Source organism: Carex rostrata, chromosome 5 (assembly GCF_964058835.1).
Source record: "Carex rostrata chromosome 5, lpCarRost1.2, whole genome shotgun sequence".
NCBI classification, from domain to species: Eukaryota; Viridiplantae; Streptophyta; class Magnoliopsida; order Poales; family Cyperaceae; genus Carex; species Carex rostrata.
In genome coordinates, this window is record NC_135922.1 from 3734670 (window position 1) to 3756996 (window position 22327).

The following is a 22327-nucleotide window of genomic DNA, read 5'->3' on the forward strand; positions in this document are numbered from 1 at the left end:
GACATGTCCCATATAAAGTCAATTCGATAATTTTATAAAAGTTAAGCTCACAACCTACTTTGTTTGTATGAATGAGTACTTATCTCTCATAATGAACTCGGTGGGCTTTAACCACTTTCTTAAAAAAAAATATACTCCTAAGCAATCAGAATGTACTGCTGGAGAACTAAAACATATTATATACAATTATATCTAAATTGCCTCTAACTTATCCCTGAGAGACATTAATTATTACAAAGCAAGCAACTGATACGCCCTTAATTTGTTTGAAGATTGCTGACTTGGTATTATTCAATCGATGTGTGTGATGGTCGGTTTCTATGTGCCGCATTTTAGGTGTTTTTCTCATCAAGAAGGCCGCTTTCTGGCTCACTCCTTACTAAAGCTGGATATATAAAACCTACAAATTAGTATATGAAAAACAATAGCATTACAGCTAGCTTTCCAAAGAGAAATAGATATGGAACTATGGGAGGTAAACAGACTCACTTTTCCTAAAGAGGCACTCGCTGCTCTTCTAAAAATCTTGGAGAAAAGAAAAAAAGAAAAAAAGAACTGACACCGTTGATAAACTGCAAAAGAGTAGTTGAAGTAAATATATCTTAATCTATGTTGGATTAGCACCTGGTGTGGTATGATGAAGTATGTACATATTTGAGGAATCAATTTAAGAAACAAGAAAAAGAAAAAAAGAAAAATAATGATAAGTGGTACTGAAAATTATCATTAATTGGGACCTACCAGGTTTAATTGAATACTTGTAACTAGAAGCACCATCCAGCAGAGAGTACTGATTAGTCTTGTAGGAAGCTATCTTGTTTGCCCCATTGATTATATTTGTCCCTATAAGAAGCAATTGAAAAGAAATTAAAAGAAACAAATTAGTGCATATTTAAGTAAATAATTTACAAAATGAGTGAAGCTATGGTACTACGCATAGCGCAGATTGGTTTATACTAAGGATCAATATTTTCATTTGCAAAGTCCAAATAGTTAGTCTGAACCGTTCAACATGATTTTCATATGGAAGTGTATTAGCAAACTAAATTTTAAATTTTTAGATAGGTAGAAAATTAAAGGGAACTAGTCATGAACTTTTGTACCTTAGGACATAGAATTAGTACATGTGTGGTATGATGAAGTATGTACTTATTTGAGGAATCTATTTAAGAAACAAGAAAAAGAAATAAAATAATAACAGGAAAATAATGATAAGTGGCACTGAAAATCATCATTAATTAGAACCTATCAAGTTCATCTAAAGCACCATCCTGCAGAGAGTACTGATTAGCCTTGTCGGAAGCTTTTGGGTCAAGCCTGAAAATTCATTTTTCCAATATATCAACTCTTGTTAGTTACAAGATGAATCAATAAAGGCTCAATTTTTTTTTTTTAGAAAGGAAATGATTCAATAAATATTTACAAATCGTCCTCTTACTCATTGTTATTGTCCTCTTCCTCATTGCTCGATCTCGTCCTCCTTGTCCTCCGCATCATCCTTTTTTCCAATTTGTGAGATTATTGAAGAGTAGGGTCCCTCTTTGCAGAATTTTTCAAGGTCAGGGCACTCTGACATCTTAAGCTTTTTAAGAGAAGAGAGCCATTCACCTCCAGGTAGCTCCTTCACCCTTGGGCAATCAGACACCCAAAGAGTTCCCAACTCTTTAATTTCTGGTAACCAACTCGGCAAAGAGGTCCAACTTATGCATGAGAGATACAACATATCCAGCCGCTTTATGCCTGAAATCAACTCGACTTGAGGACACTCATCTAGTTCCAAAACACTGAGACCACTGAAATAATCTCCACATTTCGGAACTTCTTTTAAAGAACTGCATCCATAGAATTCCAGCTTTCTCAAACTAGAAAAAAGCCATATGTTATTTTCTGCCTGGGCAGGAAGTTTGCCAGTTAGGTTTGGGCACATTCGGATTGACAGCCGTATCAAGTGTTTCAAGTCTCTAAATTCAAGAGGCCAGGAAACAAGAGTGTTGCAATTAATAATTTCCAAATATTGAAGAAAATTAAATGATCTCCATAGACCCGAGAAACCCAACAGTGAATGCAGTAACATTGTAGGCATGAAAAAACTGTTAGTTGAATCCATTCGCAATATTCTAAGTTTCTCAGTGCCTTTTCGCTCCTCCACCTCTTCTTTTAATGTTGGAAATGGCTCATTATCAGCACTACTTGCTTTTGCAATGTTGGCTTCTTCAACTAAGCTCTTTGCTTGAGTAATTACATTTGTGACAGACCAAAGCAACCTATAATTTTCTATACTTGCGGTTATGTGTTTAAGTTGAGGAACAAGTGGCATGGTTTTCAGATTTGGACAGCTGGTGATTTCTAATTGATCAAGCATGGTGAATATTATGACTCCTCTTCTTCTGTTTCTCCTCTTCTTCGGTTTCTCCTCTTCTTCTGTTTCTCCTCCTTCCTCCTCTTCTTCTGTTTCTCCTCCTCCTATTATCGTATGAATTGCTTCTTCATGCCACCTTTCCAACTTCTTCAGACCAACCAATGCCAGCCTCTTGAGGCTTGGAAAATATTGCCCTGAGTTATCTTTCTCATCGGTACGAGATATACAAGTCAAATTCGGCATGTGCTTCAAGCAGAGAACTTTAAGGGACGGCAACTTCCACACTGCAGGAAGGGTTTCGCATTGTGAGCAACCAATCAAATGAAGTTCAACAAAATTTACGAAACCCATTGCCACTGGATTGGCAAGCCAAGCTGCGAATTCACCGCCCCCATATTGCTGTACTTTTAACACTTTCAACTGGGTGTGAGGTTGTAGAGCCTCCAATACTCCCAAATCATTATTATCTTTTGACATAACTAGTGGTTCAGTACCCCAATTTAAAGTCAGTCTATCCAAATTTGTCTTTGAAACCAAATCAGCCTCTTTTGCAACTGTTACAGTTTTCACCTTACGTAAGTTATACAATTCAAGCAAACCACCGAGATGCAAGCCCTTTATTTGATCAATGCCGGTGCTGGTATTTTCTTCTCCAACAATGTAAGTTGTGAGGGTCTGTAGATTACTGAGCTGCCTAAGATGTGCTGGCATTTTCTTTAGCCTGGGGCATTTATGGATATAGAGATGCCTCAGGCTTCTCATATATTTCATATTTTCCGGAAGGTGGTAAAGGAACAAACATTTCGAGACATTTAAAGTTTGTAGGAAATATAATAAGCCTATGGATTCCGGTAATATTTTGATTCTACTTCTGGATAGATCGAGATATCTCAAGTGTCTCATATATTTCAGTACCAAAAGATCCGGCTGAAATAAAGCAGAGTGCAAGTGCAACCCTCTCAAGGAGTTTGCTATGGGCACTGCACTGCAATTAGCATTTCTAATAAAGGGATCACCTGGGGACAACAAGGTACGCGCGGCTGGATTGGCTTCTAACAATTTAGGAATATCTATTTGTGAATCACCAGAAATAGATAACAGGTAAGGGTTTTGCAGTGCAAATTCTCTTGCAGCAATTACTGCCTGCTCATGTATAAGGTCCAGCATCTTGCATGTTACTCTACTATGGTATCCATATTTGTTCCCGTATGAATCTTCATGAACGAGTTTAACATCCACAAAGAAGTGCCTCGAGACAAGCTCATTGAAAACAATGTTACCATTTTCTTCCGGAGGCATTGATCTTGATCCATCTGAAGGCAATAATAGACCATTGGCCATCCAGAGTTTGATCAAAACCTCCTTGTCCATGTAATATCCCTCAGGAAAGAGAGAACAAAATGCAAAGCATTGCTTAACTTGAGAACACAAGTTATCATAACACACCTTGATAATTTTCTCAACAGTTGCGACACCATCAACAGTATAATATTCCAATTGGTTAATTACTTGTCGCCATTCTTTAGGCTGTTTCTTGAACCTCATCAGAGCACCCATCATATTCAGTGCTAGAGGTGATCCCCCACATGTGACAACAATTTTCCACCCCATCTGTTCTAATATCTCTGGAGGAGTTTCATTAGCATCATCCGAAAATGCTTTCTTACAAAACAGTTTGCATCCATCTTTAGCTCTCAAAGGTTTTAGTACATAATTATAATTACGATTGAACTTGGGATGCTCACCTCCGAACATCTGCCCAACTTCTTGAAAACTGCTTGTAACTATTAACCGAATTCTCTTTACAGTTAGCATCAACTTCTTGAATTCCGATATCAGTTCCTTACAAACGGTATGCACATCATCCAATACAACAAGGCAGCTCCTGTAATATAGTTCTTGAGAAAGGCGAAGCTCTAGTAAATCTGTATCACCTTTGGATATGCAACAGTCTTTCCCTATTACTTGATCAATTATGGATTTTATGATTTTACCAATGTTAAATTCAGATCCAACATCAACCCATACTACACAATCAAACTTGGATTTGACACGAGGACTATTGCATACCAATCGAGCCAAGGCAGTCTTGCCTATTCCTTGTGGACCCACAATGGAGATACAGACATTTCTGACTTCTGATAGGGGTGGATTCCCAATTTGTCTAATTTCTTCATCTCTTCCAACAATTTCTGTCGAACGTAAGAAATTCAGGTGTTGCGGCATTTCTAGAGATGTTATATTTATCTCCTGACCTGGTTGAAAGTTGAAAGCTCTCATCCTTTCGTCAAGGCCATCAATTCTATTAACAATACTACCAATTCTATTTTCAATTCCTTGCAGCGCCCCACTCCGATGAATGCTACTAGTCTTAAAACAAGATAAGAGGAAGAGACCAACCCTTACTCTGTCACCATTCTGATTCCGGCAGCCGTTGGCCTCAGCCTCTGCCTGGAGCTTCGCATATCTGAAATCATCTACTATGTCCTCAGCTTCATATGCCGCTGCGTTGAAATCATCAAGCCAGGTTCTGACATCGGGTTCAGCTTCAGCACGTAATTCGGCATCAGCGAGCTTGTGGAGGGCATCAGTGAAAAATTCGAGCAGCTTCTGGCGCTGTTCCTCCATCTCGAGCATCAATCCGGACTGTTGCAGGAGAGGTATCATACCCGATATCAGCATGCTTGCCATTGCTTGCTAATTCGAGCTAAGTTGAATGAGGATGAAGAGAGAATTAATTAATGTTTGAATTTTGAAAGCAGTAGAGAGTATAGATCTTAACACTTTAATTAAAGGTTTTAATTAAAGATTGGTGGCTGTTGCATGCAGGAGACAACAATGAATTAAAGGAAGAATATGGAAAAGGAAAGCAATACAGGCACATGCATGTCTACAAAGTTGATGCATGGAGTGTAGTGGAGGAAAACTTCTGGTTATGTGAGAAAGCAATACAGGAAAGCAATACAGGATAAAGGAAGAATATGGAAAAGAAAAGCAAAAGGAAAGCAATACAGGTCACACTTCCATATTCGTGTACCTTAATGATTTTCAGCATTAAACCTTTTTAACTTAGATTCTCAGTTGTAGCATCAAAGCAACTTCCATATTCGTGTACCTTAATTATTTTCAGCATTAAACTCTAACTTGGACATGATCAAATTCTAATTACTTCTGGTTATGTGAGAAGATTCACCTTTTTAAGTTAATTATTATTTTTCACCAAGTTAATTATTCGTATGATAGTAACACTAGCGCAAAAAATAAAACGAAAAAAAAAAAAAATCAAAGTTTCAATTGCTGGCAAGAAAAAATAACAAGTTAAATAATCGACGTCAATTTCAGATGATTTTTCTTCAATATCAATTTATTTTTATTTTTAATAATTGTAAGATGGGAATTTTTTTTTAAAAACCATAAGTAAAAAAAAGATTTACCAAACCAATTTGATTGTTTTGGTTTTTACAAAAACCATAAGAATCGAGATGTTATTTCGGTCTAATGTATTTTTTTTCGGAACCGAGATGTCATTTCGGTCCGAAGTGTTTTCACAAGTTTTACCCAATATATAGTTACATCATTTTTTTTTTTTTTAAATATGTGAAAACAGATCGCACCGAAATGCATCTTGGTCCCCAAAAAAAAATTCTTCGGACCTAAATGAGATCTTGGTTCTTATAATTTTTGTGAAAATCAAACAATCAGATTGGTTTGATAAATTATTTTATCAAGAGCTTGGGAAATATGTAAAGGCATCGTACCAACATCTGTCAGTTATAAGTGGGTCCTTAGGTAAGAACTTAGTAGAAAAAATCATCTAAATTGTTTGTCTTGTATTTAATTGCAAATTAAAAAAAGTATTTGGGATACTGAAAAAATATTTGATTGTAAAATTTACAATCAAATTTCATTTGATGAGTAGAACTAAAGTGTTCTTAATTAAGTTCATTATTTTTTTTTTTTGTAAACAACTCTAAAACTTATCTGATTGACTTTAAATGAGGAATCTGAATTGTTGAAACATGTCTATTTTATGAGTGATGCATCTATATGGAAAAAAAATTATCTTTTGAATTAATTTAATATAAAGTAAAGTGGTCAAAATTAGAATTTTATAAATTAATTTTAATGCATTCATTTTTTTTGAAATTTTTTTAACCACTTGACACTATGCAAAATTAATTCAAAAATTTTAAATTTTCACATGTAGAGTTGACACATCACTTGTAAAGTATGTGAGTTTCAACGGTTCAGATTTATCATTTAAAAGAAGAATATGGAAAAGGAAAGCAATACAGGATAATCAAACTTCTGGTTATGTGAGGGGTGATGATACTAACACACTAATTTTTTATTTGGACACAACAACTTCAATTTTTTTTAATTTTATAGACATTTTTGTCCCTCCATACATATATCTTTCAACTTGCATTTTGATTCTCCAGATATTATGAAATCTTCTGGAACAAAGACCATTTATTAGTTACTATATATTCTACATTATGAAATATTTATCTAATTTGAAAGAATTACAACAAAAAAAGGTAACCCGATTAATTTATCTATTTTGAAAGGATAACAACAAAAAAAATATTTCATATGCATTTATCTAATTTGAAAGAATAACAACAACAAAAATATTTATCTAATTTTTTATCATTTTTTTTAGCAAATGTAACATGATTAATTTATTCTTATTGTGTTATTAAAGCATAAATAAATTTAAAATAACACCAAATTGAAAAAAAAAAACTGCAATAAAGGTATAAGATTATTATTGCAATGGAGCTTTTTTGTTTCAAAATAATGTTGAGAGAAGTCGTGAAATAGACACTTTTATTTATTAATTTATGTTGAGATAAAAAATTGGTTATTTCTAGTGTACACATTATTTATTTATTTTTAAGTAATTTTTATATTACCTTGTAGCATTTATGTTTTGATTAATTTTTGAAAGCTCTCTATTGTTTTTTAATATGGTCATATATTCTATTATTATGTAATTTAATAATAGATTTTAATCTTATTTTAAAATTAATCAAGAAAAAATATTAATTACTATCATATACAAATGGTTAAGATTACTTTAAGTCCAAATAAGAAATCACATAAACATGTTAATTTTAATGACCTAAATCAGTGAGAGAATAAAGCTGCTGAAAAAAACAATTAAAGAATGGCCAAATTGTATACATATCATCAACCAATAAGGTACATGTTTATTTCTTCATAATAATGATTTATTTGTTATTTATATTATTTTCATAACTGGAGTTTTCACCCAATACATTTTCTTTTCAAAGAATAGAAATAATAAAACTAAAAACCCATTCTTTACATGAGTGAAAATTAACCTTGATCGGATAAAGGAAGAATATGGAAAAAGAAAGCAATACAGGATAGAGGGAGAATATGGAAAAGAAAAGCAAAGCAAAGCAATACAGGATAGAGGAAGAATATGGAAAAAGAAAAGAAAAGAAAAGCAATACAGGTCCCACTTCCATATTCGTGTACCTTAATTATTTTCAGCATTAAACCGTAACTTGGACATGATCATATTCTAAACACTTCTGGTTATGTGAAAAGATTCACCTTTTTTAAGTTTAAGACAGGTACTGCTAAGAGATACTTTTCTTTGCTTAATTTTTTTTCACTGTACTTATTTATCTCTAACATTATTATGTTTGACCAAGTTAATTATTCGTATGATAGTAACACTAGCGCAAAAAATAACGAAAAAAAAAAAAAATCAAAGTTTCAATTGCTGGCAAGAAATAATGCATGTCAATTTCAGATAATTTTTCTTCAATATCAATTTATTTTTATTTTTAATAATTGTAAGATGGGGATTTTTTTTTAAAAACCATAAATAAAAAAAAAAGATTTACCAAACCAATTTGATTGTTTTGGTTTTTACAAAAATCATAAGAACCGAAATGCTATTTCGGTTCAAAGTGTGTATTTTTTTCAGAACCGAGATGTCATTTCGGTCTGAAGTGTTTTCACAAGTTTTACCCAATAGTTCCATAATTTTTTTTTAAATATGTTAAAATGGTTCAGACTGAAATGCATCTCGGTCCCGAAAAAAAAAATTTGGACCTAATTGAGATCTCGGTTCTTATGATTTTTGTAAAAACTAAAACAATCAAGTTGATTTGATAAATTATTTTATTGAGAGCTTGGAAAATATGTAAAGATAGTAGAAGTGGGACCAAGATTGGATTGCAAAATGAAAAAGGCATCGTATCGACAGATCGACATCTGTCAGTTATAAGTGGGTCCCCCAGGTAAGAACTTAGTAGAAAGAATCCTCTAAATTTTTTTTTAATTGCAAATTCAAAGAAGTATTAGGGATAATGAGACAACATTTGATTGTAAAATTTACAATCAAATTTCATTTGATGAGTAGAATTAGTTTGTTCTTAAGTTTATTAATTTTTTTTTGTGAACAACTTTAAAACTTATATGATTGATTTTAAGTGGCGAATCTGAATTATTGAAACCTGTCTATTTTACGAGTGATGCATCTACATACAAAAAAAAATTAACTTTCGAATTAATTTAGTATAAAGTCAAATAGTCAAAATTAAACATTTTTAAATTAATTTTAATGCATTCATTTTTTTGAACTTTTTATTACCACTTGACACTATGCAAAATTAATTCGAAAATTTAAAATTTTCATATGTAGACACATCACTCGTAAAGTATATGAGTTTCAACGGTTTGGATTTATCATTTAAAACAAATTCGATAGGTTTAAAATTGAGTTCGAAAAAAACTTGGTGAATTTAGAAACACCTAGTTCTACTCTACATTTGATTGGTCTATCTGAAATTTTACCCTGCGCAAGTCGGAATTCAGGTCCCGTGAAGTAACTCAATTTTTGGGTTTTAGATCCAGACCGTCCGATTTGAATTCGTGAAAATCCATCCGAAGCAGAGCGCACACATCCCAAACAACGAATTAGAATTCCGAAATGATCTTGAGTGACGGATTATAATCGGACGGTTCCGATCCAAAACCAAAAAGTTGGGTTACTTTAAGGGATCAGGACCCGCGCAAGGTGTGGTTATTCAAAACTTCTCTTGCCATGTCAGCATGGCGATTCTATTTCCGACTCGTCCACTCAGCTATATTTTTTTTTACGGATCCATATTTTAGAGGTGGAAGTGACTACTTAGTTATCGGAAGAGAACTTCATTTGTTTTTTTTTTCTTTTTTGGGATTGCATGAAGTTTTAGAGTTCAAATCCAGTGCGGTACCCTACCGTGTTTAATGAGATCTTTATTGTCCGATTGAACCTGGCATCAGCCCTTGGCACCGAATGATTTGGCTGGAGTTATTCTACGCGGTACGGTACCGTAGGGAGGATACTCACCCAAAATTTCATATGTTTCGTTGAACTTGATGGAGCCCCCATTTGGCATTGGTAGTAGATTAGTAGTTCTGTTCCTAGATAGATATACTTGACACATCAGATCAGATCATCAGACGCTACAACATGGAGAAAAAAGAAAAATCACTAAATAATTAGAGGAATGTAAGATTAAACGGACATGGACTTTTAAATGGACCCATTGTACCCCTTACTATTTATTTTGGCGGTAGATGTACTGCAGCGGATGGTTCAAGCTGTTAGCACACTGGTTAGAGCACCCATTTCACCCACCATAAGGGAATCAATTATCTCACTACAGTATGCGGACGACACGGCATTTATTGTGCATGCTGAACCAGGAGTATTAGCAACTTTCAAAATTGTACTCAGATTGTTCTCGGAGGTCTCTGGCCTTCTGATAAACTACACCAAGAGTGCAATTATACCCTTTAATATGTCGGAAGAAGAGGTGCAAGTAGCTGTGGTTGTTCTGGGTTGTGATAGAGAGGACCTGCCAATGGATTATCTTGGAATGCCACTAACAACAAGGCAACCCAACAGAAGTGCCTATATCAAGTTAATCGAGAAGATAGAGAGAAGAATGGAGGGTTGGAAGGGGAGGCTAATATCTAGAGGAGGTCGTGTACAACTGGCAAAGTCGGTTTTATCATCTATTCCTACATACTTCATGACTTGTTTTCCGATGCCGGTATGGGTAATTGACAGTATCGATAGAATCCGAAGGAATTTTATTTGGGGCAAATAGCAAAATCAGCAAAGGGGCATGTCACTGATTAACTGGGAGACAGTAATACTACCTAGAAGGTGGGGAGGAATGGGTGCCCCTGATTTAAGAGTTCATAACTTAGCACTAATCTTGAGATGGTGGTGGTCCACATATACTAATCCTGAGTCCATATGGTCACAAACGATTACCAAGTTGCAGGGATTGGGCTCTGATGCTAATGGACCGAGAATCTGGAAGGCACAAGGTTCATTTTTCTGGAACTACCTAATGAAGATTAAACACATCTTTCATTGGAGTGCGTATTGGGAAATTGGAGATGGATTGAGAATCTCGTTTTGGTTTGACACGTGGCAGGACCACCCAATAATAAGGGGTAATGAGGCAGATTATCCTAGGATAAGCCTAAGAAAGGCGTTACCGATAGCGCATGTTATTGCTCCCGAGGTGGTTATAGAAGAGCAAGTGCAGTTCTACAACACGAGAGATCGCCTAGTGTGGGGATGGAGTAGCCAGGGGGTATATTCAGCAAAATCTGTTTATAGAATGATGGTTGGAGAAGGAATGATAAGATGGGGTTATGAATATAGTTGGAAGTGTAAGATGCCACCTACAGTTCACATATTTGCATATTTGGTCCTAAAAGACAAGATCCTGACACGTGATGGGTTACAAAGAAGGAATATACGGTGTGAAACTAGCTGTGAGATGTGCGGTCGGTGTGATCTTGAAACGCTCCTGCATCTGTTATTTCACTGTCCTTATGCGATGAGGGTATGGGATCAGGTATCTCAGATTTTAGGATACAAAATCATGATACATCAACCATCAGTAGACGAAATTTGGGAAGAGTCATGGGCAACAGTAAGAAGAATGGAAAGGGTGTCAAGAAAGGAATGGACCACGCAATTTGTTGGGACGTGTTGGCATATTTGGAAGAGTAGAAATGGGAAAATCTTTAGAGGAACCAGCGTGACTGAAGAGAACTTGGCAGAATGGGCGGTGCAGGAGACCAAAATGTGGTTGCAATGGTGCTAGAGCGGTGTTAATAGCTTCAGGCAATAGGAATAGAAGGTATATACACGTTGTATAATCATGATGTAAAACTTAGCAGTATCTGCTAAGTATTTCAAAAAAACAAAAACAAGGAAAGCACTAAAAGAATCTTTTAGCAGGCAAGTAAGCAAAAACCAAATCAACAAATTCCTACATGTCAGAATGATGTTACCTCTTTCTCAATCGAGTCCCTTGTCGGTTCGCTCAACTGGACGATCGATCCCTCCTCGAATCTTGATCTAACGATGAGTAATTAGTTGGAAATAATTAGGTGTAAAAGCAATATAAAATCGTTTACCCTTGATTCATCATAATAAGTTGTGCCTAAACTTGCTAATTTCAATTTTTCAAAACTCTAAAATCAGATGGAAAGAAAATCAATCAAGAAATAGAGGAATACCATGAATCACAATCTCAATAGAAATCACGCTTCTTCTTCTCAATCTGAGTAACAACCCATAGCGTAAATGCTCAGGCCACTGAGATAAAACGAGCGAAACCCAAGATAGGATTTGAGAGGAACCAGTTCAGTAAATCCGGAGCAGTCCCTGCGAGAGAAAGAGAGGGGGAGCAGGTGGGGCGGAGTGTTAGTTTGTAATAATCTAGAAGTCAATAATACGATAATTTATCATAAAGCTTTGTTCATGAATTGAATGTTTATTTATATATCATTTTGTTGCCTTGAGTATTATTGAATTTATGGATCATTTCGAGTTCATGACTGAAATTGTGAAACTCCATAATATAGATGATATATACTCTTAAAAGGTCACTGACCAAGGTAATTAGCAGGAACACTAATTACCGCAATAAGGTTAGTATGTGGATTAAAAGATGGTTAAGTTTTACAAACCACCTGACACGAGATGTCATTTTAATCACATAGATACATGTTCTAGGAACATGGTATTTGACAGACCCCGAATGAAACATTAAATAGAATTGTGTTCGTGTCATTTACGTTTTCATTCAGTGTCACGTTCTACAGTATGAGGTATTTATCGTTCCCACTGAGAAATATGTATGTGTGATTGTTATCCACCGCTGTCCGTAAAAAGCAGTCATAACGGTAGCTTTTCCATATGTATAGCTTAGCTGAGGAAGTGATAGTTTACCAAGAATACTATTTGTCCCTCGTATCTCTATACGAGCTATAGCATCACTGGGCCCCTTGATAGAGTTAGATTATCTGCTAGCGGTATAATTACAAGAGTAATTATATTTGATAATCTGCTCAAGATCAAGAAAAGATTCAGTTAGCAAGGATGACACACATCTACCTTGAAACTGATCTGATAGCTATGAGACAGAAGAACAGACACAAGTAAATTGTTTACTGGATCGTGATATTGTATAGTACAGCATCATCTGTGTAATTGGATGGTCATGATGTGTTGCCAGATGCCACCCATGACTAACAGAAGTTAAAACAGTTTTAACTCTGTTTACCAACATAACACAGATCCTATTGGGTCACACCATATAGGAGCTACTCGGAGAATCTTACTGATTAATTATAAATTGATTATAATTAATATTAAGATGGTTATAATTAATTATACGTGTTATAATTAAATTATAAATGTTATGTAAAAATAACAAGCAAAAACATTGGTTAATTTATAGACGTGTATGACACGTTGTATAAAAGTTAACCGGTTAATTTATAAATGTGCAGGACACATTGTATAAATTATCGAAACAACAAATAACTGCAAGAAAAATATATATAATTTTTCAGAATAATTATACGAATATTATTTGTGTTCGGGCCGAGGGCATTCGAGTCTTTTCAGATTCGTCCTTATCCGCATGACACGTCATCGATCCTATCCAGATGACACGTCATCGATCCTATCCAGATGACACGTCATCGATACCGAAACAAATAACCGAAAGAAAAATATATATATAATTGTTCAGAATAATTATACGAATATTATTTGTGTTCGGGCCGAGGGCATTCGGGTCTTTTCAGATTCGTGCTTATCCGCATGACACGTCATTGATCCTATCCAGATAACATGTCATCAATCCTATCCACAAGGGCAAAATGGTCATTTCACACCTATGCCACCTTGCATGTGTAGAAGCATGGAGAAGAATGTGGAAGGGTGTGGAAGGGGTATTTTGGTCATTTCACATATAAAAGGATGAGGTGTCAATGGCATATCTTGTAAATAGGCCGAACTTGGAGGGCATTTTGGTCTTTTGCAACCGAATCTAAACACTATAAATAGGGGTGGAGGGGTAGAGAGAGAAAGATATATTCACATATATACATATGCACATTCACATGTATCTTTTCGTGTAGAAACGAATCGGTATTTTCTCTCTTTCTCGGTTTCTCTCCCAAATAGTGTTTCGGTTGAGAAAATAAAGTTATACGTAGTTGACGTATAATCTTGCGGGTTGTTGTGGAGTATATTTACGGGATTGATGAATAGTGTTTTACCGAATTTAGCGGTATGTCAGTTTTGCATATTGATAAAACTGAGCAACCGAAAATTCGTGTTTACGGGTTTTCGTCTTTTTCCCGTGAATAGTGTTTTTGCAGAATTCCGCGGTTTACGGTATTTCTGGCAGAAGAAATAAACCGCTCTCCGGTTAGTCCTGGTGGATAACCGATAGAGGTATCACACGTGTGATACTCCGAGTCGATTCCTTCCCTGGTGAGGCTCTACTCGCTCGGTCTGCATTCCAACTGTGATTTGGAAACAAGGTATAAATATGTTATATTAATCTATTTAATTTGTAAGTAGATTAAAGTTTTAGAAATCAATCATGGAGTAGATCTGTAAAATGATTAAATTGGGTTTTGATGCCAAAGGAATACTGAAGGTGGACCGCCTTGGAAAGTTTCCTGACATACCCCGTTTAATCCTGAGCTTAAGTTGGCCGTAGAAATTTTTGTTCTGCGGTCATTCCGCAACTTAAGCCTAAAAGGGTTTCCGGTTAGCACACCGCGCAAAACCCAACAGTGGTATCAGAGCACAAGGCTCTCCCGCTGATTGATTTTCTAAAAGTTATAACTTATGCAAATTAAGTGCATATACCGCATATCAGTTTAATTCTTACATTTGCAGCTTAAGTCCAAAACCGATTAGAAATGAGATTTTCTTGGATCGGTTCTACCGACTAAGAAAGTTAAATTAGATTTAAGCTTTCTTTATGCTTTCTTATGAAATGTAAACTTTTACATTTCTTGGATCGGTTTTCCGACCGAGAAAGATAAAATAGGATTTTATGCTTTCTTTATGTTTTCGTTTTCAAAACTTTTGATTGCGTTAAAGTTCATCTAAGAATGTGATGAAGCAATAAAGTACCTGAGTAAGAGCTGTTAATCTCCACCCGTAAAAGACAAGGTTAATGACAAGAAAAGTCTCGGCTTTTCGTCTAACCCTCTTTTACGTGTCCTGATAGCTGGCCCAAAGGGGACTTTGTCACGTTACCAAATTGCTTTAACGCTTTTGAAATGGCAAAATTTAGTGTAAGTTTTTCGCCTTTTCGAAAACCTTCGGATAAATAAAGTTCATCGAAGAATGTGATAAAGTACCTGAGTAAGAGCTGTCATTTCCACACAAGAAAGAGATGGTTCTGTCTAGGAAAGATTGAGTCTAAGCGGTCCTCGTGACCCCAATCTTTCCTGGGAGCCCCTTTCACGTGTCCTAATGACTGGCCCAAAAGGAACTTTGTCACGTTACCAAATTGCTTTATGGACCGAAAAGAATATCTGATTTTAAAACATATAAATTGTTTATGTGCTTTAAATGGTATAAATAAGAACCGAGCATAGCTGCAAAATAAAGAATTGGTAACTGATAGATTATATACCGACTTGGTCCCGTATATAAGTAAATTAGATTTACAGCTTAGAGTAAATTAGATTTACTGCTTTAAAATGAAAAATGAGTAAAATTAGATTTACCATCTTTCTAAGGAACCGTGAAAGAAAACTTTCTTTGAAGAAAAATATGAATGTGGGATCACATTTGACATTGTTTCTTTCTGACTTCCTTTCCACGACTGCTTGCTGAAGCATATGAAAGAGGTCTTTTAGGAAAATGTAAATGAGATCATATTCACTATTCTTTCTGTCTGACTTCCTTTCCACGACTGCTTACTGAAGCATATGAAAGAGGTCTTTGAGGAAGATAGGAAGTGGATCACAATCGGTATTTTTCTGACAAACAACTTTCACGTGTCCGTAACGCTGACCAAGGTCAACATTACGAACTGAAAGAAATATACGTGACTCGGTCACATATATAGGTAAATCAGATTTACTGCTATCATATAAAAACGTATAGATTAGATTTACCGTTTTTATAAGAAACCATATAAACTACCTCTACAAGATAGACGGTAGCTAAAGTCAGTTACAAGAATTGACTGCTTAACAAAGCTAAGCGTATCAAAGAGGTACTGATAAGAACATAAACTAATGGAGATCACATTTCGTATTCAAGACTTCCTTTCCACGACTGCTTAATGAAGCATATGAAAGAGGTCGTTATAAAGATACGAATAGAATCACATTTAGTCATTCTTACATATGCTGAGAAAAGAAAGTAATGAGGATCACATTCGATATTTTAGACTTCCTTTCCACGACTGCTTAATGAAGCATATGAAAGAGGTCGCTATAAAGATACGAATAGAATCACATTAATCGTTCTTTCTGACATAAGATAAGAAAAGAAATGGAGATCACATTCAGTATTCAAGACTTCATTTCCATAATTGCTTAATGAAGCATATGAAAGAAGTCGCTATAAAGATACGAATAGAATCACATTAGTCGTTCTTTCTCACATTACCCTTTGGAGATTGCTGGCACTGTTAAGCATAAACACCAACCCATTAAATATTAAGTAGTATGCCCTTCCCACTCTATCCTCCTCAAACCACTGTTCATTGGTTGATGGGTAAACTACTCAGTAGACATCGCCTTTTACCTTTGGTGGTCGAGGGTTATGTCCGACATATCAAACCAAATAGAGTGAGGTTACTTACCGATGATTTCCAAAACAGTTTTGGGCTCGGGGCAAAGTCTTCGTTAAATACACGTGATGTTTTAACGAAACCAAGAATCACAAAGAGATGTGATTAGTAAGTTTGCTTACCTAAGATAACTAACAGCCATGATATGCATACACTGCCTTGGTTATTAGTGAAAATATGGATCTTGGTCCTACTGCAAACGGGAATAGAACAAATTTGCAGTGGGAGTTTTATTATTGAATAAAACATTACATGAACAAAGCTAAAATCTTTACTTTAAAACGTTGTAGAAATATGGCTAAAGAAACGTCTTTCTCTTTACGCTACCTACTCGAAAAGGTAGACATACATGAGAAAAAGGAATATATCCTAAATACACCGGTCCCTGCTGAAATAGTAGAGAGCAGCTCTGTCAGTACTCACACGCTTCGTATGACAAGCGATGATGAGAAACTGGAGAAGCTTAACTGTCCGTGGAGCCACGAGTTGGCCACGGAAGTTATCCTGAACTCATTTCCTCCCAGTTATTCGGAGTTCATTGTGAACTCCCATAAGCAAGAGTTGGATAAGAGCTTGCAGGAGCCCCAAGGGATGCTGAGGATCACTGATAAAGACATCGAGAATAGCTCTCATGTCCTCATGATCCAAGAAGGTGGGAGGAAGATCAAGAAAGCAAAAGGGAAAAACGGCGATTAAGTACAAAGGCAAAGGGAAGTTGGTTCCAGGAACGAACTCTCCCAAGATAAATGTTTCTGCTAACTCTGACTGCTATTTTAGCAATAGCAAAGGTCACTGGAAGAGAAACTGCCCGGAGTATCTTGGAGATATGAAGTTTGAGAATGTCTCAAAAGTCTCAGTCTCAAGTATTTATGTTATTGAAATTAATGTTGCGAACTCTCTTAATGATTGGGTACTGGATACCGAATCATGTGCTCATATTTGCACGAATATGCACTCACTAAGAGGAAGTTACGCAATAAGGAAGTACAACTCCGAGTTGGAAACGGAGCACAAGTTGCAGCCGTTACAGTCGGTAGGATAGAATTGTACTTGCCTAGCGGGTTTATTCTGGAACTAGAAAATGTTTATTTTGTTCCTACCATTTTTAGAAATATCATATCAATCTCGTGTTTAGAGATGAATGATTTCTCGTTTGTTATAAAGGACAATAGATGTTCTATTTATAAAAATGAGACATATTATGGATCATCTTACTTGTTAAATGGTCTTTATATGCTAGAAATGGAAAACCCCGTGTTTAACGTCAATAACAAAAGACTCAAAACGTTTCATGAAAGTATTGACTTACATGAGACATAAGTCTGAATCCTTTGACGAGTTCAAGGAATTTAAGACTAAAGTAGAAAATCAACTGAACAAAAGTATTAAGGCATTACGGTAGGACCGTGGAGGCGAATACTTGAGTTATGGTTTTCAAAACGTACTTAAAGGAATGTGAGATAGTCTCACAACTCACACCTCTAGGGACACCGCTATGTTACGGTGTTGCCAAGAAAATGAAACAAACCATGCTGGACATGATTCGTTCCATGATGAGTAACGCCACCCTTCCAAAATCATTTTGGGGACACGCACTAGATACTGCCGCACTAACAATAAATATGGTTCCATCCAAGTCAGTTGAAAAGACTCCATACGAGTTATGGTTTGGGAAATCCCAAATATGTCTTATCTTAAAAATAGGGTTGCGAAGTATTTGTCAAACGCCTGACGTCTGACAAACTTGGTCCCAAATCTGACAAAGTGCTTTTTCGTAGAGTATCCTAAGGAAACGAAAGGATATTACTTCTATTACCAATCCGAGAACAAAATAGTTGTTGCTCGTCATGGTATATTTTTGGAGAACGAGTTTCTCGCAAAAGGAAGTAGTGGGAGTAATGTAATACTTGAAGAAATTCAAGATACATCACATAATACAATATCTGAACCAGATCAGATTAACCCACCTCTTGATACTTCGGCTGATGAGCATCTGGAAGAACCAAATCCACAAGTAGCTGTGGAAGAGGTTCTAGTCCCGAGCTCAAGTACTTTGATGCAAGTTGAAGTAGAACTGGATCCGCAGACAGTTGTGGATCAAGTTTGACAGCCCGAAGAACAAGTGCTATGTAGGTCAACGAGAACAGTCCATGCACCCGAGAGGTACTTGGGACTGCACGAGGTCTCAGTTTTTGACACTGAAGATCCTCTGACCTATGCGGAAGCAATGGATAGGCCTGACTCTGATAAATGGCTGGAGGCCATGAGATCCGAAATACAGTCCATGTATGACAACACGGTCTGGAACCTAGTTGTACCACTTGATGGGGTGAAACCCGTAGCTAACAAATGGGTTTTTCATAAAGAAAACAGACATGGATGATAATATGACTATTTACAAAGCACGGCTAGTAGCGAAGAGGTTTCAAACAAATTCTGGGAATTGATGAAACTTTTTCATCCGTGGCTATGTTTAAGTCAATTCGGATACTCCTAGCAATTGCCGCATTTCATGATGATGAAATATGGCAAATGGATGTCAAAACCACCTTCTTAAATGGAAATTTAAGAAGAGGATGTGTACATGACACAACCTACGTGTTTTGAAGATCCAGAGAATGCTGGGAAAGTATGCAAGCTTCTTGAATCCATTTATGGATTGAAGCATGCATCACGGAGTTGGAATCTTCGATTTGGCGAAGAAGTCAAAAAGCTTGACTTCGTCAGATGCGAAGAAGAATCTTATGTGTACATAAAAACTAGTGGGAGTGCCATCGCCCTTTCTTAATCTTATATGTAGATGACATACTCTTAATAGGAAACGATATTCCTCTATTGCAATTAGCCAAGTCTTCATGAAAGAAGAGTTTTCTCGATGAAGGACTTGGGCGAGGATGTCTATATACTAGGCATAAAGATCTACCGAGGTAGATCAAAGAGACTTATAGGATTAAGTCAAAGCACGTACATTGACAAAGTGCTGAATCGGTTCAGCATGCAGGATTCTAAGAGAGAATTCCTGCCAATGAATCATGGTGCACTGCTTAGCAAGACTCAGTGTCCTTCGACAACTGATGAGCAAAGCACTATGAGTAGAGTACCATACGCTTCGGCTATTGGCTCTATCATATGCGCCATGTTGTGCACTCGCCCAGATATCTCGTACGCTTTGAGTGTGACAAGTAGATATCAGGCTAATCCAGGCATAAAGCACTGGAATGCTGTAAAGAATATCCTTAAGTTCTTGAGGAGAACTAAGGATATGTTTCTCGTCTACAACGTTATCACCTAATACGAGAGATCGTAAACATCATAAGATGCTTATAATTAATTATAAAAGATATAATTAATATAAAGGTGATGTAAAGATAAGTAGAGTTGACACAGTCAGCAACACAGCTGATCCACTCACAAAATCTCTTCCTCAAGCCAATCACGAGATGCTTAATGCTTCTATGGGTCTGGAACACATAGAAGATTGGTTGTGTGATTTTCTCAGGATCTACGAGATCTTAGAGAATAAAGAATTTTGTATATAAGTAGGGCCTACGATGATTGGCTCCTAGCTTAAGTGGGAGATTGTTAGTTTGTAATAATCTAGAAGTCAATAATACGATAATTTATCATAAAGCTTTGTTCATGAATTGAATGTTTATTTATATATCATTTTGTTGCCTTGAGTATTATTGAATTTATGGATCATTTCGAGTTCATGACTGAAATTGTGAAACTCCATAATATAGATGATATATACTCTTAAAAGGTCACTGACCAAGGTAATTAGCAGGAACACTAATTACCGCAATAAGGTTAGTATGTGGATTAAAAGATGGTTAAGTTTTACAAACCACCTGACACGAGATGTCATTTTAATCACATAGATACATGTTCTAGGAACATGGTATTTGACAGACCCCGAATGAAACATTAAATAGAATTGTGTTCGTGTCATTTATGTTTTCATTCAGTGTCACGTTCTACAGTATGAGGTATTTATCGTTCCCACTGAGAAATATGTATGTGTGATTGTTATCCACCGCTGTCCGTAAAAAGCAGTCATAACGGTAGCTTTTCCATATGTATAGCTTAGCTGAGGAAGTGATAGTTTACCAAGAATACTATTTGTCCCTCGTATCTCTATACGAGCTATAGCATCACTGGGCCCCTTGATAGAGTTAGATTATCTGCTAGCGGTATAATTACAAGAGTAATTATATTTGATAATCTGCTCAAGATCAAGAAAAGATTCAGTTAGCAAGGATGACACACATCTACCTTGAAACTGATCTGATAGCTATGAGACAGAAGAACAGACACAAGTAAATTGTTTACTGGATCGTGATATTGTATAGTACAGCATCATCTGTGTAATTGGATGGTCATGATGTGTTGCCAGATGCCACCCATGACTAACAGAAGTTAAAACAGTTTTAACTCTGTTTACCAACATAACACAGATCCTATTGGGTCACACCATATAGGAGCTACTCGGAGAATCTTACTGATTAATTATAAATTGATTATAATTAATATTAAGATGGTTATAATTAATTATACGTGTTATAATTAAATTATAAATGTTATGTAAAAATAACAAGCAAAAACATTGGTTAATTTATAAACGTGTATGACACGTTGTATAAAAGTTAACCGGTTAATTTATAAATGTGCAGGACACATTGTATAAATTATCGAAACAACAAATAACTGCAAGAAAAATATATATAATTGTTCAGAATAATTATACGAATATTATTTGTGTTCGGGCCGAGGGCATTCGAGTCTTTTCAGATTCGTCCTTATCCGCATGACACGTCATCGATCCTATCCAGATGACACGTCATCGATCCTATCCAGATGACACGTCATCGATCCTATCCAGATGACACGTCATCGATCCTATCCAGATGACACGTCATCGATCCTATCCAGATGACACGTCATCGATACCGAAACAAATAACCGAAAGAAAAATATATATATAATTGTTCAGAATAATTATACGAATATTATTTGTGTTCGGGCCGAGGGCATTCGGGTCTTTTCAGATTCGTGCTTATCCGCATGACACGTCATTGATCCTATCCAGATAACATGTCATCAATCCTATCCACAAGGGCAAAATGGTCATTTCACACCTATGCCACCTTGCATGTGTAGAAGCATGGAGAAGAATGTGGAAGGGTGTGGAAGGGGTATTTTGGTCATTTCACATATAAAAGGATGAGGTGTCAATGGCATATCTTGTAAATAGGCCGAACTTGGAGGGCATTTTGGTCTTTTGCAACCGAATCTAAACACTATAAATAGGGGTGGAGGGGTAGAGAGAGAAAGATATATTCACATATATACATATGCACATTCACATGTATCTTTTCGTGTAGAAACGAATCGGTATTTTCTCTCTTTCTCGGTTTCTCTCCCAAATAGTGTTTCGGTTGAGAAAATAAAGTTATACGTAGTTGACGTATAATCTTGCGGGTTGTTGTGGAGTATATTTACGGGATCGATGAATAGTGTTTTACCGAATTTAGCGGTATGTCAGTTTTGCATATTGATAAAACTGAGCAACCGAAAATTCGTGTTTACGGGTTTTCGTCTTTTTCCCGTGAATAGTGTTTTTGCAGAATTCCGCGGTTTACGGTATTTCTGGCAGAAGAAATAAACCGCTCTCCGGTTAGTCCTGGTGGATAACCGATAGAGGTATCACACGTGTGATACTCCGAGTCGATTCCTTCCCTGGTGAGGCTCTACTCGCTCGGTCTGCATTCCAACTGTGATTTGG

At 36.1% G+C, this 22327-nt stretch overlaps 1 protein-coding gene across 3 annotated transcripts; it reads right to left on the reverse strand.

Moving 5' to 3' along the window:
• Window positions 1–69: 69 nt before the first annotated feature.
• LOC144553959 (putative disease resistance protein RGA1) lies at window positions 70–5224 on the reverse strand. Of its 3 annotated transcripts, XM_078302132.1 has the most exons (5): window positions 1439–5224; window positions 1246–1317; window positions 742–843; window positions 490–572; window positions 70–385 (listed from the first exon to the last, which is right to left on the reverse strand). In XM_078302132.1, the coding sequence occupies exon 1, from the start codon at window positions 5048–5050 to the stop codon at window positions 1460–1462; it is 3591 nt and encodes a 1196-aa protein (XP_078158258.1). In that variant the 5' UTR covers window positions 5051–5224; the 3' UTR covers window positions 70–385; window positions 490–572; window positions 742–843; window positions 1246–1317; window positions 1439–1459. The 3 variants fall into 3 exon arrangements, with proteins under 3 accessions (XP_078158258.1, XP_078158255.1, XP_078158256.1); XM_078302129.1 differs by having other exon boundaries at window positions 742–1317; XM_078302130.1 differs by having other exon boundaries at window positions 70–400; window positions 742–1317.
• Window positions 5225–22327: the final 17103 nt, after the last annotated feature.